The 18,550-nt window shown below is 42.4% G+C and overlaps 1 protein-coding gene across 2 annotated transcripts; it reads left to right on the forward strand.

The window, feature by feature from the left end:
* Window positions 1-1,564: 1,564 nt before the first annotated feature.
* Window positions 1,565-16,295, forward strand: lmod3 (leiomodin 3). Of its 2 annotated transcripts, none has more exons than XM_031900228.1 (3): window positions 1,565-1,651; window positions 10,383-11,879; window positions 15,506-16,295. In XM_031900228.1, exons 1-3 carry the CDS (start codon window positions 1,634-1,636, stop codon window positions 15,551-15,553), a joined length of 1,563 nt encoding a protein of 520 aa, XP_031756088.1. In that variant the 5' UTR covers window positions 1,565-1,633; the 3' UTR covers window positions 15,554-16,295. The 2 variants fall into 2 exon arrangements, with proteins under 2 accessions (XP_031756088.1, NP_001072680.1); NM_001079212.1 differs by lacking the exon at window positions 1,565-1,651 and adding an exon at window positions 3,834-4,206 and having other exon boundaries at window positions 15,506-16,291.
* Window positions 16,296-18,550: the final 2,255 nt, after the last annotated feature.

Here is an 18,550-nt window from a genome sequence, read left to right on the forward strand (position 1 = left end):
GGCAGAACAGCCCTATTGGGTTTATTTCATGGTTAAATGATTCCCTTTTCTCTGTAATAATAAAACAGTACCTGTACTTGATCCCAACTAAGATATAATTACCCCTTATTGGGGCAGAACAGCCCTATTGGGTTTATTTAATGGTTAAATGATTCCCTTTTCTCTGTAATAATAAAACAGTACCTGTACTTGATCCCAACTAAGATATAATTACCCCTTATTGGGGGCAGAACAGCCCTATTGGGTTTATTTAATGGTTAAATGATTCCCTTTTCTCTGTAATAATAAAACAGTACCTGTACTTGATCCCAACTAAGATATAATTACCCCTTATTGGGGCAGAACAGCCCTATTGGGTTTATTTAATGGTTAAATGATTCCCTTTTCTCTGTAATAATAAAACACCTGTACTTGATCCCAACTAAGATATAATTACCCCTTATTGGGGGCAGAACAGCCCTATTGGGTTTATTTAATGGTTAAATGATTCCCTTTTCTCTGTAATAATAAAACAGTACCTGTACTTGATCCCAACTAAGATATAATTACCCCTTATTGGGGGCAGAACAGCCCTATTGGGTTTATTTAATGGTTAAATGATTCCCTTTTCTCTGTAATAATAAAACACCTGTACTTGATCCCAACTAAGATATAATTACCCCTTATTGGGGCAGAACAGCCCTATTGGGTTTATTTAATGGTTAAATGATTCCCTTTTCTCTGTAATAATAAAACACCTGTACTTGATCCCAACTAAGATATAATTACCCCTTATTGGGGGCAGAACAGCCCTATTGGGTTTATTTAATGGTTAAATGATTCCCTTTTCTCTGTAATAATAAAACAGTACCTGTACTTGATCCCAACTAAGATATAATTACCCCTTATTGGGGGCAGAACAGCCCTATTGGGTTTATTTAATGGTTAAATGATTCCCTTTTCTCTGTAATAATAAAACAGTACCTGTACTTGATCCCAACTAAGATATAATTACCCCTTATTGGGGGCAGAACAGCCCTATTGGGTTTATTTAATGGTTAAATGATTCCCTTTTCTCTGTAATAATAAAACAGTACCTGTACTTGATCCCAACTAAGATATAAATAATCCTTATTACATGCAAAACAATCCTATTGGGGTTAATTAATGTTTTATTGATTTTTTAGTAGACTTTAGGCATGGAGATCCAAATTACAGAAAGACCCCTTATCCGGAATACCCTTGGTCCCGAGCATTCTGGATAATGGGTCCTATACCTGTATAAGTTATGATATTTAACATGATTAGCTCAGGATCCGTATCTAATTATCCTTATAATTAATAAAGCGCTGCCAGACAGCCCCGGTCTGGGCCGAGCCCAAGTCGTGTTTCTGTCGGGGCATTAACGCTGGGGGCGGGGGCGGAGAGGCGATGGGCAAACACCTGCCGGGGGTTTGATTTGTGCATCTGACCCTCTGAACTGCCGGATGATTGGCTGCTGGCATTTATTTTTATGCCATTGGATAAAGAAATACATTTTTATGTGCGGGGGGTGGGGCATAGCAAAAAGAAATCCAGTCTGAACTAGAGAGTGAGCTTCAGGGCCGGGGATTAATTGCCGCTGACTGAGGGGATCTCGTTAGCAAACGATCCGATGGTGCAGGGTATGTTGGTATGTTTCACAATGATACTTGGCAGATATTATTGCCGAATTTATGAGACGGTAATTTACAAGTTATTTGAGTTTCCATAAAGAACTGCTGAATATTTAATGCTTGATAGGGTGTATGTGGCCGACGTTCTTTCTGTATTTATGGCAGGAATCTTACCGCTTAATAAGAATAATATCACGACTCAGGGGATGAGTAGGAGGAACTGGGCCCGGCCGCTAGCAAAGAATATATGTAAAATCCTATAACAATAACATTCTATATAACTATACTTTATTCCCAATATATGTAAAATCCCATAACAATAACATTCTATATAACTATACTTTATTCCCAATATATGTAAAATCCCATAACAATAACATTCTATATAACTATACTTTATTCCCAATATATGTAAAATCCCATAACAATAACATTCTATATAACTATACTTTATTCCCAAAACGGCTGACTGCCAAAAAGGGACTGTACCCTAAAAAAAGGCTAATAATCCCTGCTAAATGCTCAGCCTGTTATGTGTATTCAGGGTCAGACTGGCCAATCGGGATACTGGGGCATAGCCCACTCACATACCCACTCACATACCCACTCACATACCCACTCACATACCCACTCACATACACACTCACATACACACTCACATACACACTCACATACCCACTCACATATACACTCACATACCCACTCACATACACACTCACATACCCACTCACATATACACTCACATACACACTCACATACCCACTCACATATACACTCACATATACACTCACATACACACTCACATATACACTCACATACACACTCACATACACACTCACATAAACATTCACATACCCACTCACATACACACTCACATACACACTCACATACACACTCACATACCCACTCACATATACACTCACATACCCACTCACATACACACTCACATACCCACTCACATATACACTCACATATACACTCACATATACACTCACATACACACTCACATATACACTCACATACACACTCACATACCCACTCACATATACACTCACATACCCACTCACATATACACTCCCATACACACTCACATACACACTCACATAAACATTCACATACCCACTCACATACCCACTCACATATACACTCCCATACACACTCACATACACACTCACATACACACTCACATACCCACTCACATACCCACTCACATACACACTCACATACACACTCACATACACACTCACATACACACTCACATACACACTCACATATACACTCCCATACACACTCACATACACACTCACATACACACTCACATACATACACACTCACATACACACTCACATACCTACTCACATATACACTCACATACACACTCACATACCCACTCACATATACACTCACATACACACTCACATACCCACTCACATACCCACTCACATACACACTCACATATACACTCACATACACACTCACATATACACTCACATACACACTCACATACCCACTCACATATACACTCACATACCCACTCACATATACACTCACATACCCACTCACATATACACTCACATATACACTCCCATACACACTCACATATACACTCACATACCCACTCACATACACACTCACATACACACTCACATACCCACTCACATATACACTCACATATACACTCCCATACACACTCACATACACACTCACATATACACTCACATACCCACTCACATACCCACTCACATATACACTCCCATACACACTCACATACACACTCACATACAAAGTAAAACGAGCCTTAGCGGCTGCGCCTGGGACTTCCAGGCCTTAATTCTAGGCCTAATTCTGCAAAGGGACTGGATCTGCCTCTCCGTTGGGCCCATTGTTAACATGGCCCTGAAGCCAAGTGGCTATTGTGTAACTGTATCAGGGGCGACTGGGGGTGGGAATGGGAAAATGAGTGAGGAGAGATCTCAGAATAGGCCTTGATGCCCAGGTGCCTGTGTGTGGAAGGAATCTTCTAGAAAATGGCCACCAAATGACACAATGAGGAGGGGGGAACCAGCTGCACTGAAATGTCAGAAGCGTTTGCACAGCTGACACCAGTTGCTGAAAACAGAAACAGTGCGGCCCCGCCATAAATCCCCTCTCTACCCCTCACTTGGCTTAATATAGCCACAGCATCATCTGAAGCCCAGCCGAGTCCCCTCTCCCCCGATAGCGAGTTCTTCTGCCGCACTCAGTAGCCTCGGTGCAACCGGCTGCACATACAGAGGCTACAATGTCCCACAAAAGCCAGGATTCCGACCCAGAGGAGCTGCTGGAGGATATTGACGAGGATGAAATCTTGGCCAATTTGTCCCCCGAGGAACTAAAGGCGCTCCAGAATGAGATTGAGGTTCTAGCTCCGGATCCAGAGGTGCCGGTGGGAATGATACAGAGAGACCAGACGGAGAAAGCTCCAACGGGACAGTTTGACCATAGATCTCTGATTGATTATCTGCACTGGGAGAAAGAGTCTAAGCGAATGCTGGAAGAGGAGAGGGTCCCGGTGACTCTCCTGCCATCTGAGGTAAATGGACCACTAACCAGTAGAAGTTAAAGGGTATGGGCCCAATTCTGGAGATGGCAAAAGATGGTGGGAACCACTTATTGTGCTTTGCAAGGCCAAGGGTTTATGGGGGTGCAACCCATTATAGGGATAGGTAGAAATGAAATCAGCTCCCAGAATCCTCCATGAGACTTGTTTATAGGATAATGAATAAATAATGCTAAAATAGTTTCAGCTTTTCGATGTATATCTTAATGATAAAGAAATGAGTGTAGCCAATGTTTAACATAGTGTATAAATAGCATTAGGGTATAGGGCTGCCGCACACTCCTCACATTCAGCAGCATTCCGCCTCTTAGGTTACAGCCCTGCTGTTTAACTCCTATTTACTTTCTGTGTTCTCCTCTTCTCCAAGGCCAAGTGCATCTGCAGTGTGCCCCCCAGTGGAAGGGGTACCAAGTGCAGGTACATCACATAGCTTGCACCTCAGGGCACCTGCCCTGTGCATACAGTGGCATACAGGTATGGGATCCCTTATGAGGAAACCCATTCCCCAGAAAGTTCCGAATTATGGAAAGGCCATCTCCCATAGACTCCATTATTAGCAAAAAATTCTAATTTTTAAAAATGATTTCCTTTTTCTCTGTAATAATAAAACAGTACCTATACTTGATCCCAACTAAGATATAATTACCCCTTATTGGGGCAGAACAGCCCTATTGGGTTTATTTAATGGTTAAATGATTCCCTTTTCTCTGTAATAATAAAACAGTACCTGTACTTGATCCCAACTAAGATATAATTACCCCTTATTGGGGGCAGAACAGCCCTATTGGGTTTATTTCATGGTTAAATGATTCCCTTTTCTCTGTAATAATAAAACAGTACCCGTACTTGATCCCAACTAAGATATAATTACCCCTTATTGGGGGCAGAACAGCCCTATTGGGTTTATTTAATGGTTAAATGATTCCCTTTTCTCTGTAATAATAAAACAGTACCTGTACTTGATCCCAACTAAGATATAATTACCCCTTATTGGGGGCAGAACAGCCCTATTGGGTTTATTTAATGGTTAAATGATTCCCTTTTCTCTGTAATAATAAAACAGTACCTGTACTTGATCCCAACTAAGATATAATTACCCCTTATTGGGGGCAGAACAGCCCTATTGGGTTTATTTAATGGTTAAATGATTCCCTTTTCTCTGTAATAATAAAACAGTACCTGTACTTGATCCCAACTAAGATATAATTACCCCTTATTGGGGGCAGAACAGCCCTATTGGGTTTATTTAATGGTTAAATGATTCCCTTTTCTCTGTAATAATAAAACAGTACCTGTACTTGATCCCAACTAAGATATAATTACCCCTTATTGGGGGCAAAACAACATTTAAATGATTTTTAGCAGACTCATGGAGATCCAAATTACAGAAAGATCCCTTATCCGGAATACCCTGGGTCCCGAGCATTCTGGATAACGGGTCCTATACCTGTACTAGAATAACCTGAAACTGGTTCCCCCTTTACAGTTTCACCAGTGGAACAGACACAGCTTTTGTGGGTACGGACCGGCAGGGACCCAACAGTACCTGCCCATAGGCACCTGTGGCACACAACATATCTCCAGTGGAGCTTTTGTGCCGGCAGAGAACAAGGCAATTTGCCCAAATACTGCCCCTTGTACAGGCCCAGACTCGGATTAAAAATAGGCCCCGGCCTTCCAAGTACACAGAGGCCCAAACAGCCCCCCACAGGCCCACTTTATAGCAACTGTCTATTGCATCTTACAGCAGTCCCTCTGGTTTGCCCTGTGTATATTAACTGCCTGTAATACCCCCTGTACCCGCACACATTGGGCCTCAGAGGTTCCCAAATGAATGAGGTTGAACTTGAAGGACATCTGTCTTTTTAACATCATTAACGTTGTATGTACAGAAATGAAACGTTTTAGTCCACATACTCACAAACAGCACCATTAATTAAAGCGATATCTGCCAATGGGTTTAAAAAAGGCAGAATAAGTGCTTTGCTATACCTGCAATGAGACATTAAATGAAAGCAGCGTGTCCCCTTGTATTCCGTGTCAGTCTGCGCAGCACAGACAGTCCCACTATAGGTTGGATTCTGGGAGATGTAGTTTACAAAAGCTGGAGAGTGCATATCTGGATTTAGTTATGGAGTCACCCCTGAAGGGGTTAAATTTCCCTTCCTAGAAGTGGGAGTACAGCTGTAGGTGCTGAAAGAGATCCATGGACAGATAATTCTATCTGACACGTTAGGGGACAGCAAAGCACCGCGTGGGTGTGTTACGCCAGCATGCCAAGTCTCATTGCGCAATAACCAGCACCATAACAAACCAACAGACCCGTATCTAATAAGGATATCAGTGGGGTCTGCGGCTTTTTATGAACAGAGTAGTGTTTAAAGGGCAACTTAACGTTAACTCTTTCCTGTTCGTTGCAGTGTATTGAGCCTCTTTACTATAAGGGACTAATCTCTCCAAAATCCCTTTCCCCCGGCAACAATATGAATTGCTGATGGAAAGGCCTACACATCGATTCGGTATTCCGAAGTTGCACAAAGTCGCCTGCAGAGGGAAACTTTGTGTGACTGTGGAAACCCGAAGCAGTGAAGCCTGTCCAACAGCAAATCTTAATGTTGCCGGGGGAAAGGCATTTTGGAGAGGTTATTTGCACGCAGGAGCAGAGGTCTATCAGGGGCGACTGAATCTCTCCAAAATACCTTTCCCTCGGCAACAATATGAATCGCTGATGGAAAGGCCTACGCATCAATTCGGTGTTCCGAAGTCGCACGAAGTCGCCTGCAGAGAGAAACTTTATACAACTTTGGAAAACCAAAGCAGTGAGTAGGCCTGTCCACCAGCGATTTGTAATGTTGCCGGGGGAAAGGTATTTTGGAGAGGTTATTTGCCCGCGGGAGCAGAGATCTATCAGGGGCGACAGAATCTCTCCATGGGACATCAGCCTAAAGGTGGCCACACACGTGGCGATTTGCGATCATACAATTAGCCAAAAGATCGTACAATTAGCCAAAAACCGCTCAGGACTGAAACAGCAGATAAGGAGGTAGAAACAATAGGATTTCTACCTCCTTCTGCCGATTCAGCACTGAAGGCAGATTTTGGTCAGGCGCCTTCTATGGCGCCCAATCAAAATCTTTTAACCGGCCCGATCGGTGAGTCGACCGATATCAGCAGCCTCCTGCGATATCGGTCGACTCACCGACTTGCCATACACGCACTGAATATCGTACGAACCGAGGTTTCCTACAATATTATCGGTGCGTGTATGGCCATCTTAAGGCTAAGGACCCACAGAGTGCTTCAGTCATCCACCATAGATCTCTACTAACTGCTCCGAAATGGCTTTCCTCCGGCAACGATAGGAATCACCGGTGCAAAGACTTTCGCATTGCTTCCGTATTCCGAAGTCGTGCAAACTTGCCTCCTTTGTGTGACTTTGGACAGCAATGCAATGCGATGGGCTTTCCACTAGCGACTCCTATTGTTGCCGGAGGAAAGCCATTCCGGAGCGGTTAGTCGGCAGCCATAGCAGAGATCTTTCGTGGGTGACTGAAGCGCTCCGTGGGTCCTTAGTCTTAGGGCAGTGGCAGACGGGGAGATTAGTCGCCCCATGACAAATCTTTGTTGCCACGGGCAACTAATCTCCATTAGCCATTACGATTTGCCAAAGTCGCCTTGAGAGAAAACTTCGGGCGACTTTGGCAAATCATAGGGACGAATATGCCATCCCACCGGCAATTTACATTCTTGCTGGTGGGATGGCATTGCGGGGAGATTAGTACAAAGATTTGTAGCAGGGCGACTAATCTCCCTGTCTGCCACTGCCCCTAGGGTAAAGACACAAAGAGCTACTAGTAGCAGCTACCTGTTGCTGTGTAGCCCCGGGGGCAGCCATTCAAGCTGGAAGGAAGGAGAAAAGGCACAGGTTACATAGCAGATAACAGATAAGCTCTGTAAAATACAATGGTGTTTTATCTGTTATCTGCTATGTACCCTGTGCCTTTTCTCCTTTTCTCCAGCTTGAATCGCTGCCAGTGGCTACGCAAAAGTGTATTTATATAAATTATAGCAGAGTTTCTGAAGCAAGCACACAATATTTTCATTACTTTGACACGTTTTCATTTCTTGGTGTTACTGTTCCTTTAACAAGGGGGTGACTGTAGCTGCGGCACCTGGCCCCTATTCAAACAAGGGCCCATTCTTACAACTTGGTATAATTAGCTTTTTTGCTAAATGAAAGTTTTTCTCAGCGTCTGAGCATGGAAAGCGCACCTGTCCTGGGGTAAATGTAGATGTGTTATGCTTCCCTGTAGAGCGTTCCTATCCCTCCTCTGCAGCACAGATCACTTAACCCTTTATAGTAGGACACTTACAGCTATTCAATAAGCCTATACTTTAAAGGGGTGAGATGAACCCCAAAATTTGCACCGAGACCCCACCTTTTATTTACTGGCAAAGCCTAGAAAGTGGCTCATAGCTTCCTAATTGTGTAACCAGGGGGCGCTGTTTAAGCAGAGAGATCATAACAATGAGTTGCACTATATATAACACATAGGTGATATTATTTGGGAAGAAATGGTTCCATCCTTATGCCCCAGCCCTGATAGTCATGGAAGCCCAGGTTCAATACCCGTATGAGGTACTTGGAAACGCTTCAAAATGTTCCCTGCGACTCTGTATCCCCTGCCTGAATATAATGGGAATGATGGGAGAAAAATCACAAAACCAAAGCTATATTTTTTATAATGAAAGGCTTACAGTTATGTACAGTATAATACTGATAATGTAGCCACCAGGGCTTTGCTGTCACTGTACCAGCCAGGGTCGGACTGGGCCGTCAGGACACCGGGAAAAAACCCAGTGGCCCCGGCCCTTTTGGGACCGACCCTTGCCGGCACTCCCCCCGCCGATGTTCCTGACGCGTAACATTTATGTGCACTCAGGGGAGGACATCAGGTGGGGGACCCTGTGGCGGGGGGTTAGGGAGGCTCAGCGGGGGCCCCTGGGGGGGGGACATGGCCAGGCGGGGGCACCACTCCCCAGTCTGACCCTGACCCTGGTCTGTCCCTATTCACTTTGGAGCCACAAAAGGTTGGCTGTGGCCCTTTATTAGATAATGAATGGATGTGATATTGGTATAGCAGAGAAATATATTGTAATTCTCTATTTAGAAATATCTTTTCCATTAGGGGCCACAACTGCTTTTGAGACCCCAAATCTGCTGTTTTCCACTGAACTGGAAACTCCCATATGTAATAAAAGGTGTTAAGTTTACCCAGTAAACATCAATAAGATGGTGGGTAAATGCTACCTGCTGATTGGTTGCTATGGGTTACTGCCCCTGGGCAAACTTAGTGCCTATTATTACATAACCCCCATAGTGAATAAAATGAACAGCCCTATTGGGTTTATTTAATGGTTAAATGATTCCCTTTTCTCTGTAATAATAAAACAGTACCTGTACTTGATCCCAACTAAGATATAATTACCCCTTATTGGGGGCAGAACAGCCCAATTGGGTTTATTTAATGGTTAAATGATTCCCTTTTCTCTGTAATAATAAAACAGTACCTGTACTTGATCCCAACTAAGATATAATTACCCCTTATTGGGGCAGAACAGCCCTATTGGGTTTATTTAATGGTTAAATGATTCCCTTTTCTCTGTAATAATAAAACAGTACCTGTACTTGATCCCAACTAAGATATAATTACCCCTTATTGGGGCAGAACAGCCCTATTGGGTTTATTTAATGGTTAAATGATTCCCTTTTCTCTGTAATAATAAAACAGTACCTGTACTTGATCCCAACTAAGATATAATTACCCCTTATTGGGGGCAGAACAGCCCTATTGGGTTTATTTAATGGTTAAATGATTCCCTTTTCTCTGTAATAATAAAACAGTACCTGTACTTGATCCCAACTAAGATATAATTACCCCTTATTGGGGGCAGAACAGCCCTATTGGGTTTAAATGATATTTAAATGATTTTTTAGTAGACTTAAGGTATGGAGATCCAAATTACACAAAGATCCCTTATCCGGAAAGCCCAAGGTCCCAAGCATTCTGGATAACAGGTTTACTAAAAGAAATAAAACATATTCGACAATGCCAAATAACATTCCTTGTCTGATTCTCTTCAATTAGAGAAACTTTCTAAGAACCGAGACGGAGGAAGCCTGCAACCAAAAAAACGATGTAGAAGCAGTTGAGGAGTTGCCCGAAACCCCTCCAGATGATAACGTCAATACGGCAGAAAATCACCTCAGCGACGCAGAAGAGATATGTATAGGGAATGGGCAAGAGACACCATCACGTGACAGCTCAGACGAGGATTCGGAAAAAGCCAAGGAGAACGAAAATACTATGGAAAACGGCGACAGCCAACCAGAATGTGACGTAACCGACCCAATTCCTGAAACCGTGGAGGAAGAGAAAACCGTACAAGAAATTAGCAACAGCGTTCAGACGTCGGATGACATTTCTGATCCAGTTGAAAACACTCCAGAAAAACCTCCAGAAAATAAGCCCAATGGGAAAGTGGGCAAATTAAACCTTCCGAAGAAACTGACACTCGACAGCAGCTTCATAAAGATGAGTGCTAGGCCTTCTGGGAATCAAACCAACCTGGACAAGACGCTGCAGAGCATCAGGGAGAACAACCCAGATGTAAAAGAAGTCAATCTGAATAATATCGAGAATATCCCCAAAGAGATGCTGGTTGATTTCGTGAACGCAATGAAGAAAAACAAATATGTGAAAGTACTGAGCATGGCCAACGTTGGTGCCGACGACAATGTGGCCTTTACCATCGCCAACATGTTACGTGACAACAGAAGCATCGTCACCTTGAATATCGAATCCAACTTTATCTCTGGGAAAGGGATCGTGGCCATCATGCGATGTCTCCAGTTCAACGAGTACCTGACCGAGCTGAGGTTCCACAACCAGAGACACATGCTGGGCCACCATGCCGAGATGGAGATATCGAGGCTGCTCAAGGCCAACAACACACTACTTAAGATGGGATATCACTTTGAGCTGCCTGGGCCAAGGATGGTTGTTACCAATTTGCTCAGCCGGAATCTAGATAAGCAAAGACAGAAGCGGAAAGAAGAGCAGAAGCAGCAGCAGGACAATGAGCAAGATGAGCTTATGGCCGCTCTAGAGAACGCATTAGAACTGGGCATTCCTAGGGAACTTTTAGAGATGTTGGACAGGTCTCTTCCGAACTCGAGACTGCAATCGATTCCAGAGGAAACGCCACCGCCTCCTTTATCACAACAGAACCGAAACAGACAAATTAAAGACAAGCCCAAACAGATCCCGGAGACCCAACACAACTCTGAACCTCCTCCTTTCCAAGCGGTAAAGCTCAAGAGGTTTCAACCCAAATCTATCGCCCAAAAGCTGTTAGAAGAGGCAGATAAATCCAGTGTCAGAGATATGATCCATCTGAAAAGAACAAGGCCCAAAGCGAGGGCGGTGGAAAATACCCAGCCGTCCGAGAAAACCAATCTGAAGGATGTAATAAGGACTCTTAAGCCAGTGCCAAGGAACCGACCACCTCCCCTTGTACAGCTAACACCGAGGGACGAGCTATTAAAAGATATCCGCCAGAGTAACGTTGCCTACCTTAAATCGGTAAGGGAAAACATGGGAATAATGCTTATATTTTTTGAGTTGGTATTTTGGGTTATCCCAAAAGGTTAGTTATATCAAATAGCCCTTCTCAGAGTGAGGATTGGTCAACAAGTAATGCGGGTATGAGATGAGCTTCAGCTACTCTTCTATACTGCTTAGATCCCCTTGTTGAGGCCATTGGTCGGAATAAATAACAATGATATATAACATAGGGGAATTTTTCCCCCTCTGCGGCAAATTAGAGAGGCTTCAGATGGGGTTTTTGCCTTCCTCTGGAGCAACTAGCAGTTAGGCAGGTTATATATAGGCATTATGGTTGAGCGTGATGGACGTACGTCTTTTTTCAACCCAACTTACTATGTTACTATGTAATGCCCAATACCCTACCATTTCGCCCCAGGCCCTATCCATTATTATTATTATTAACATTTATTTATAAAGCGCCAACATATTCCATAACGCTGTACAATAGGTGGGTTTCATACATTGGACATACAGAGTAAATGTGCCCATACACGGGCCGTTAGTAGCTGCCGATATGGGTCCCTTGGACCGATTCGGCAGCTTATCGGCCCGTGTAGGGGCAGGACCGAGGGGCCTGGCCGACCGATATCTTGCCTGAAATTGGCCAGATATCGATCGGCCAGGTTAGAAAATTCAGTCGGATCGGGGACCGCATCGGCTCGTTGATGCGGTCCCTGAACCGACTGCCCCATTGCCGCCAATATAATTAGTTTTTTTTTACCTACATACTCCCCGATATCGGGTGAAGATCCGCTCGCTTGGCGACCTCACCAAGCAAGCGAATCTCAACGTCTATGGGGACCTTAACATATAAGCAATAACCGATACAAGAGGTGAAGAGAGCCCTGCCCAAAAGAGCTTATATCCATCAGATTTCTTGCACACTGGCCCCCAAATGGCCATCATTAGGGTATCAGGGACAAGGTTAGAGAATATTAAATGTTCAGGGGTATCATAGAATAGTACAACCGACTGTAAAGCACGAGTTCTCTGCCTGTTGGCTGTGAATGAAACATTCAGCTATATCCATAATTACACCTAAACTCAGTATAATCCCAATAATACCTCCTGTGTTCAAAATATAGACGTCTTCATTATTTAATAATAAAAAAATATGTGTAACACTGTTTAGCACAATGGGTACCTGTTTAGCACGATGCCACGTGGGCCGGACTCTCGGCCGGTGGATAAATGCATTTTGGGAATGCACCTCTGCGCTACAAAAGGCTTATTGATGTGCAGCATGGAAGGCAAACTCTGTGCCGTAATCCGCTCTGTGTGCCGAACCAACGCAATGACTCCAGGTGAAGGCACATCAATAAGCGGCTGAGGAGCTTACAGCCCAGATGGTACAATCATCAATCACTTGACAGATACTCCAGAAATGTCATTTCCTTAACGACACCAGAAATGAAACCCTTTTTTGTACATCTATCATAACATTGTCTTTGCACGCTATTTATAATTTTCCTTTTAAAGCACTTGCCTGATCAGGGCCGCTGCTGGCCAAATGGGTGCCCTAAGCAGAAATTTACTTTTGTGCCCCCTCCCCCAAATATTACGGAAGTAAAAATAAAATAATAAAAAAAAACACCTACTATAGGGGCCCCACACACAGTGCCCCCAATTGCCCCCATAGACAATGCCCCCATAGTAAGTGCCCCCAATAGCCCCCATAGATTGATAGAACTATCTGGGACAGCGGGATGCGCTATAAAAACCGGCGGTATGTTATAATATATAAAAATGTTTTTTTTTTTGGAGCAGCTGGGATGGTGCCCCCCTGGGAGTTGGTGCCCTATGCAGACTGAGTACTCTGCTTATAGGGAGCGGCGGCCCTGTGCCTGATGCTTTTACATTCCCTATCTGATCCCCCATGTTCCCCTATGAGGGGGCGGCCATATTTGTGCAGCAGGAGTCCGTTAGCATTAGAAGCTGTAACTGACAGGCTGAGAAGGGACAGTCAGGTTGGCAAAACAGTCAGGAATTTTGAGTAATAATTACTAACAATCCTATCAGGGAAAAACAATCAACATTTTATGTACATTACATTTTGAAGAGTAGTTTTTTAGTGACAGTATCATGTTAATGGTGTTACACAGACATGGCAGTTGCAGACAACCAATGGTAGTGCTTACTTAGGTAAACTAGTCCCCCGCGCTAGCAGCGGTGACTCTGTAGGATACTAACCCTCCTGGCCTCTTCGCTGGAGCCCCCGGCTGCTCAATTGCTACCCTAATCCTGCCTTACAGTAACTGCCCTCGCACTGTCACCTCCTACTGAGGCCTACCCCCACTGTAGGCTCTTCTGGCACCAAGCACCCCCTCCAGCAAGTGGGGATCCACAGAATGAGGCCAAGGATATGGTGACTTACTATAGACCATACCTCCCAACTGTCCCGATTTTCTCAGGACAGTCCTTATTTTAACAGCTCAGCCTGCAGTTCCGGATTCTTATTGAAAACTCCATAATTTCCCTTTGATCTCCTGCACTAAACGCCAAAAATGATACAAAGTTTCTCAAACTTAATTATATAAGTAGCTTTTGGCAGAGCCCACAATACTCACCCCCTGCACTGAGATACAATTGTAACTAATAAGCTAAACTGGTCTCTTGGGGGAACGGAGACTTGCATTTTAAAGGGCAACTTTACCTTGATTAGCAAAACTGTAAAAACATTAAACCCCCAGAAATGTGTTTAAACTTTAACCTGCCACATTTTGTAAAATGGAAGTGGTATTTAGGGGTCACCATATGCACTCTGTACGGTTTATATTCCATTTTCCTACTGATTAATACACAATAAGATATGAGAACACATCTCACAGTGAGTATTCACTGCACACAAATATATATTTACATTTATACATATAACTAGGGGTTGTTGTATTCTTTCCCACAGTATAGCCATTCTAGATATACAGCTGTAACAAAAGCACTCCAGCTCATATGGTTCATTTCGCTTATAGTAACATAGTAACATAGTAAGTTGGGTTGAAAAAAGACATACGTCCATCAAGTTCAACCATAATGCCTATACCTAACCTGCCTAACTACAAGTTGATCCAGAGGAAGGCAAAAAACCCCATCTGAAGCCTCTCTTATCCATCATTATTATTATTATTATGCTTTATTTATATAGTTCCAACATATTCTGCAGTGAGTTTACTTATCAGTCCTAATGGAAAATGGCAGTTGCAATCCTTTGGGTGCGCATCCTAAACTACCACCCTGACCATCACGGTCATATTGCCCTACTAGAATACCATTGGATCTCCCGGCAGGTCCTAATGGGCCCCAGCTTTGGCACCTATGGCACGCTCCGACCATAACTTTGCTCTGGGAGGGCAAATGCCCTCTGCTCCCTGCTTTAGTTTCCCCTTAACTGCAGAGCTGGTTAATGGGAATTTGGATCACAGTGAAATATAGGTATTTCAATTAATAGTCATTTTGCCTTGAACCTTATATAGGTTTATTCAGTGAGAGTCAAGCCAAGTTCCTTAGGGGTTCCCATAAAGATATATAATGTACCGGTATATGGCATTCTGGGTACTCTTCTGTTGCTGCATTAAGCATTAATGATCCTTTTTGACCATGCACAGGTACCTTTACCCAAGGAGCTGAAGTCGTTGGATGAAGACGTTGAATGAGCAAATTGCAGATGGAGCGGATCAACACGGCATAACCTTTCTATGGACTGGGGTTGGATAGAAGGGTTGGATAGAAGGGTTCAGTGCTTGACACAAATCTACTCTGCATTCAGATTATATAGTATTATAGAGAAGTACTGGTTCTGGAACAGCAGCTGCAGGTTGTAAAATGTATTGCTGTATTCACTGTAACAGTGTGCTCTCCTGAGCAGGCAGGAAGTAGTGCAGCAAAATATGTGCTCCCCCAAATGTGGTGAAAAAATACAGTCAAGTGACCAGAAAGCAGAGTTGTATGAAGCTCCATTAGATAGTTTCCTACATGGCAAACACGAAGGGAAGTCAATGTATAGTCATAGGAACGTACCTCGAGCTATATCTGGAAACGTGGGACAGAAATATGTATATAGGTATCTGTCTGTCCCCAAACCCTCGGTACAATTTATACATATTATATGGCTGAAAGGCTGAGGTTCTTGTTAGTGCCAGGGGTGCCCTGTAGGCATGTGTAGGGGTGTATGTATAAGGATATATACCATATACATTACAATTATACCCGACACATTACGGAAACACCAACCTTCAGTAAATGTGGAAATGAAGCAGAATATGGAAGCTGAGCTGCCCCATGCGTTGTGCTTAGGCCCCTACATCTGCGGATACAGAAGTCACATACAGAGAGATTGTTTTTATATTGGTTAGAATTATTAAAGCTCAATAAAAAAAAGAAAGATTTCTCAATCAACGGCTCGGTGGCTTACTGACGTTTGGACTAACTGCCTTATACAGATACAGGACCTGTTATACAGAATACTGTGTTTCCAGATAAGGGGTCTTTCTGGAATTTAGATCTCCATATCTTATTTATTATTTATAGTTTTTTAATTATTTTCAGCTTTTAAATGGGGGTCACTGACCCCGGCAGCCAAAGAATTATTGCTGTGATGCTACAGTTTTATTGTTATTGTTACTTTTTAGTACCTATTTTTCTATTCAATACTCTCCTATTCATAAATCAGTTTTTCATTCAAACCACACCCCGGTTGCTGAGGTAATTTGGATCCTAGCAACCAAATAGCTGCTAAAGCTCCAAACTGGAGAGCTGCTGAACAAAAACTAAAATCATTAAAAAATAAAAAAAAATAAGACCAATTGCAAATAGTCTCAGAATATTACTCTCTACATCATACTAAATGTTAAATCAAAGGCCAAAAAAAATAAATAATCAAATTCAACCTTTCATAACCCTCCCCCCAATCAGGTGTTGGGGTTCTATCAGCTAAAGTGATTGGATTTTTTGGTGCCGTGTAGGAAAGTTCAATAAAAGTAAAAAGTGATAAATGGTTATCTAAAGTAAATACAGGTAAACTTGGCAAAAAGGGGTCATAGCCAAAATCAGAAGTATATTTACATTTAACCAATCAGAGGAGAAGGCATAAGAGTGTCTTCACAATGATAAACATTGATACAACTGTGAGCCCCCTACTGGCTATAGTGTATTAGTGCAGTCACAAAAACATATAAATAAAAGTAGAGTACAAACTCTTTACTAATGTTAATGCATCAGAACAATAGGAAAATGGGGCTAATATATTGCCCAGTGTTGTACTGTGAAAGAAAGGGAAAAAGGAAAGAAGTATTACAGGTATGGGATTTTAGAAACCCGTTATCCAGAAAGTTCTGAATTACGGGAAGCCCATCTCCCATCAGACTCAATTTTAATGAAATAATTCAGATTTGTAAGAATGATTCGCTTTTTCTCTATAATAATAATAAAACAGTACCTGTACTTGATCCCGACTAAGATATAATTACCCCTTATTGGGGGCAGAACAGTCCTATTGGGTTTATTTCATGGTTAAATGATTCTCTTTTCTCTGTAATAATAAAACAGTACCTGTACTTGATCCCAACTAAGATATAATTACCCCTTATTGGGGGCAGAACAGCCCTATTGGGTTTATTTCATGGTTAAATGATTCCCTTTTCTCTGTAATAATAAAACAGTACCTGTACTTGATCCCAACTAAGATATAATTACCCCTTATTGGGGGCAGAACAGCCCTATTGGGTTTATTTCATGGTTAAATGATTCCCTTTTCTCTGTAATAATAAAACAGTACCTGTACTTGATCCCAACTAAGATATAATTACCCCTTATTGGGGCAGAACAGTCCTATTGGGTTTATTTCATGGTTAAATGATTCCCTTTTCTCTGTAATAATAAAACAGTACCTGTACTTGATCCCGACTAAGATATAATTACCCCTTATTGGGGGCAGAACAGCCCTATTGGGTTTATTTCATGGTTAAATGATTCCCTTTTCTCTGTAATAATAAAACAGTACCTGTACTTGATCCCGACTAAGATATAATTACCCCTTATTGGGGGCAGAACAGTCCTATTGGGTTTATTTCATGGTTAAATGATTCTCTTTTCTCTGTAATAATAAAACAGTACCTGTACTTGATCCCAACTAAGATATAATTACCCCTTATTGGGGGCAGAACAGCCCTATTGGGTTTATTTCATGGTTAAATGATTCCCTTTTCTCTGTAATAATAAAACAGTACCTGTACTTGATCCCAACTAAGATATAATTACCCCTTATTGGGGGCAGAACAGCCCTATTGGGTTTATTTCATGGTTAAATGATTCCCTTTTCTCTGTAATAATAAAACAGTACCTGTACTTGATCCCAACTAAGATATAATTACCCCTTATTGGGGGCAGAACAGTCCTATTGGGTTTATTTAATGGTTAAATGATTCCCTTTTCTCTGTAATAATAAAACAGTACCTGTACTTGATCCCAACTAAGATATAATTACCCCTTATTGGGGGCAGAACAGCCCTATTGGGTTTATTTAATGGTTAAATGATTCCCTTTTCTCTGTAATAATAAAACAGTACCTGTACTTGATCCCAACTAAGATATAATTACCCCTTATTGGGGGCAGAACAGTCCTATTGGGTTTATTTAATGGTTAAATGATTCCC

The sequence above is a fragment of the Xenopus tropicalis genome, chromosome 4 (assembly GCF_000004195.4).
Source record: "Xenopus tropicalis strain Nigerian chromosome 4, UCB_Xtro_10.0, whole genome shotgun sequence".
Taxonomy (NCBI): Eukaryota; Metazoa; Chordata; class Amphibia; order Anura; family Pipidae; genus Xenopus; species Xenopus tropicalis.

What these genes read in the sequence shown, in the direction of transcription:
- lmod3 (NM_001079212.1), top strand. Translation starts at nt 3,916, where the DNA reads ATGTCCCACAAAAGCCAGGATTCCGACCCAGAGGAGCTGCTGGAGGAT. An exon ending in TGACTCTCCTGCCATCTGAG is followed by an intron (nt 4,207 to 10,382) that starts GTAAATGGACCA and finishes CTCTTCAATTAG; the next exon opens with AGAAACTTTCTAAGAACCGA. An exon ending in ACGTTGCCTACCTTAAATCG is followed by an intron (nt 11,880 to 15,505) that starts GTAAGGGAAAAC and finishes GACCATGCACAG; the next exon opens with GTACCTTTACCCAAGGAGCT.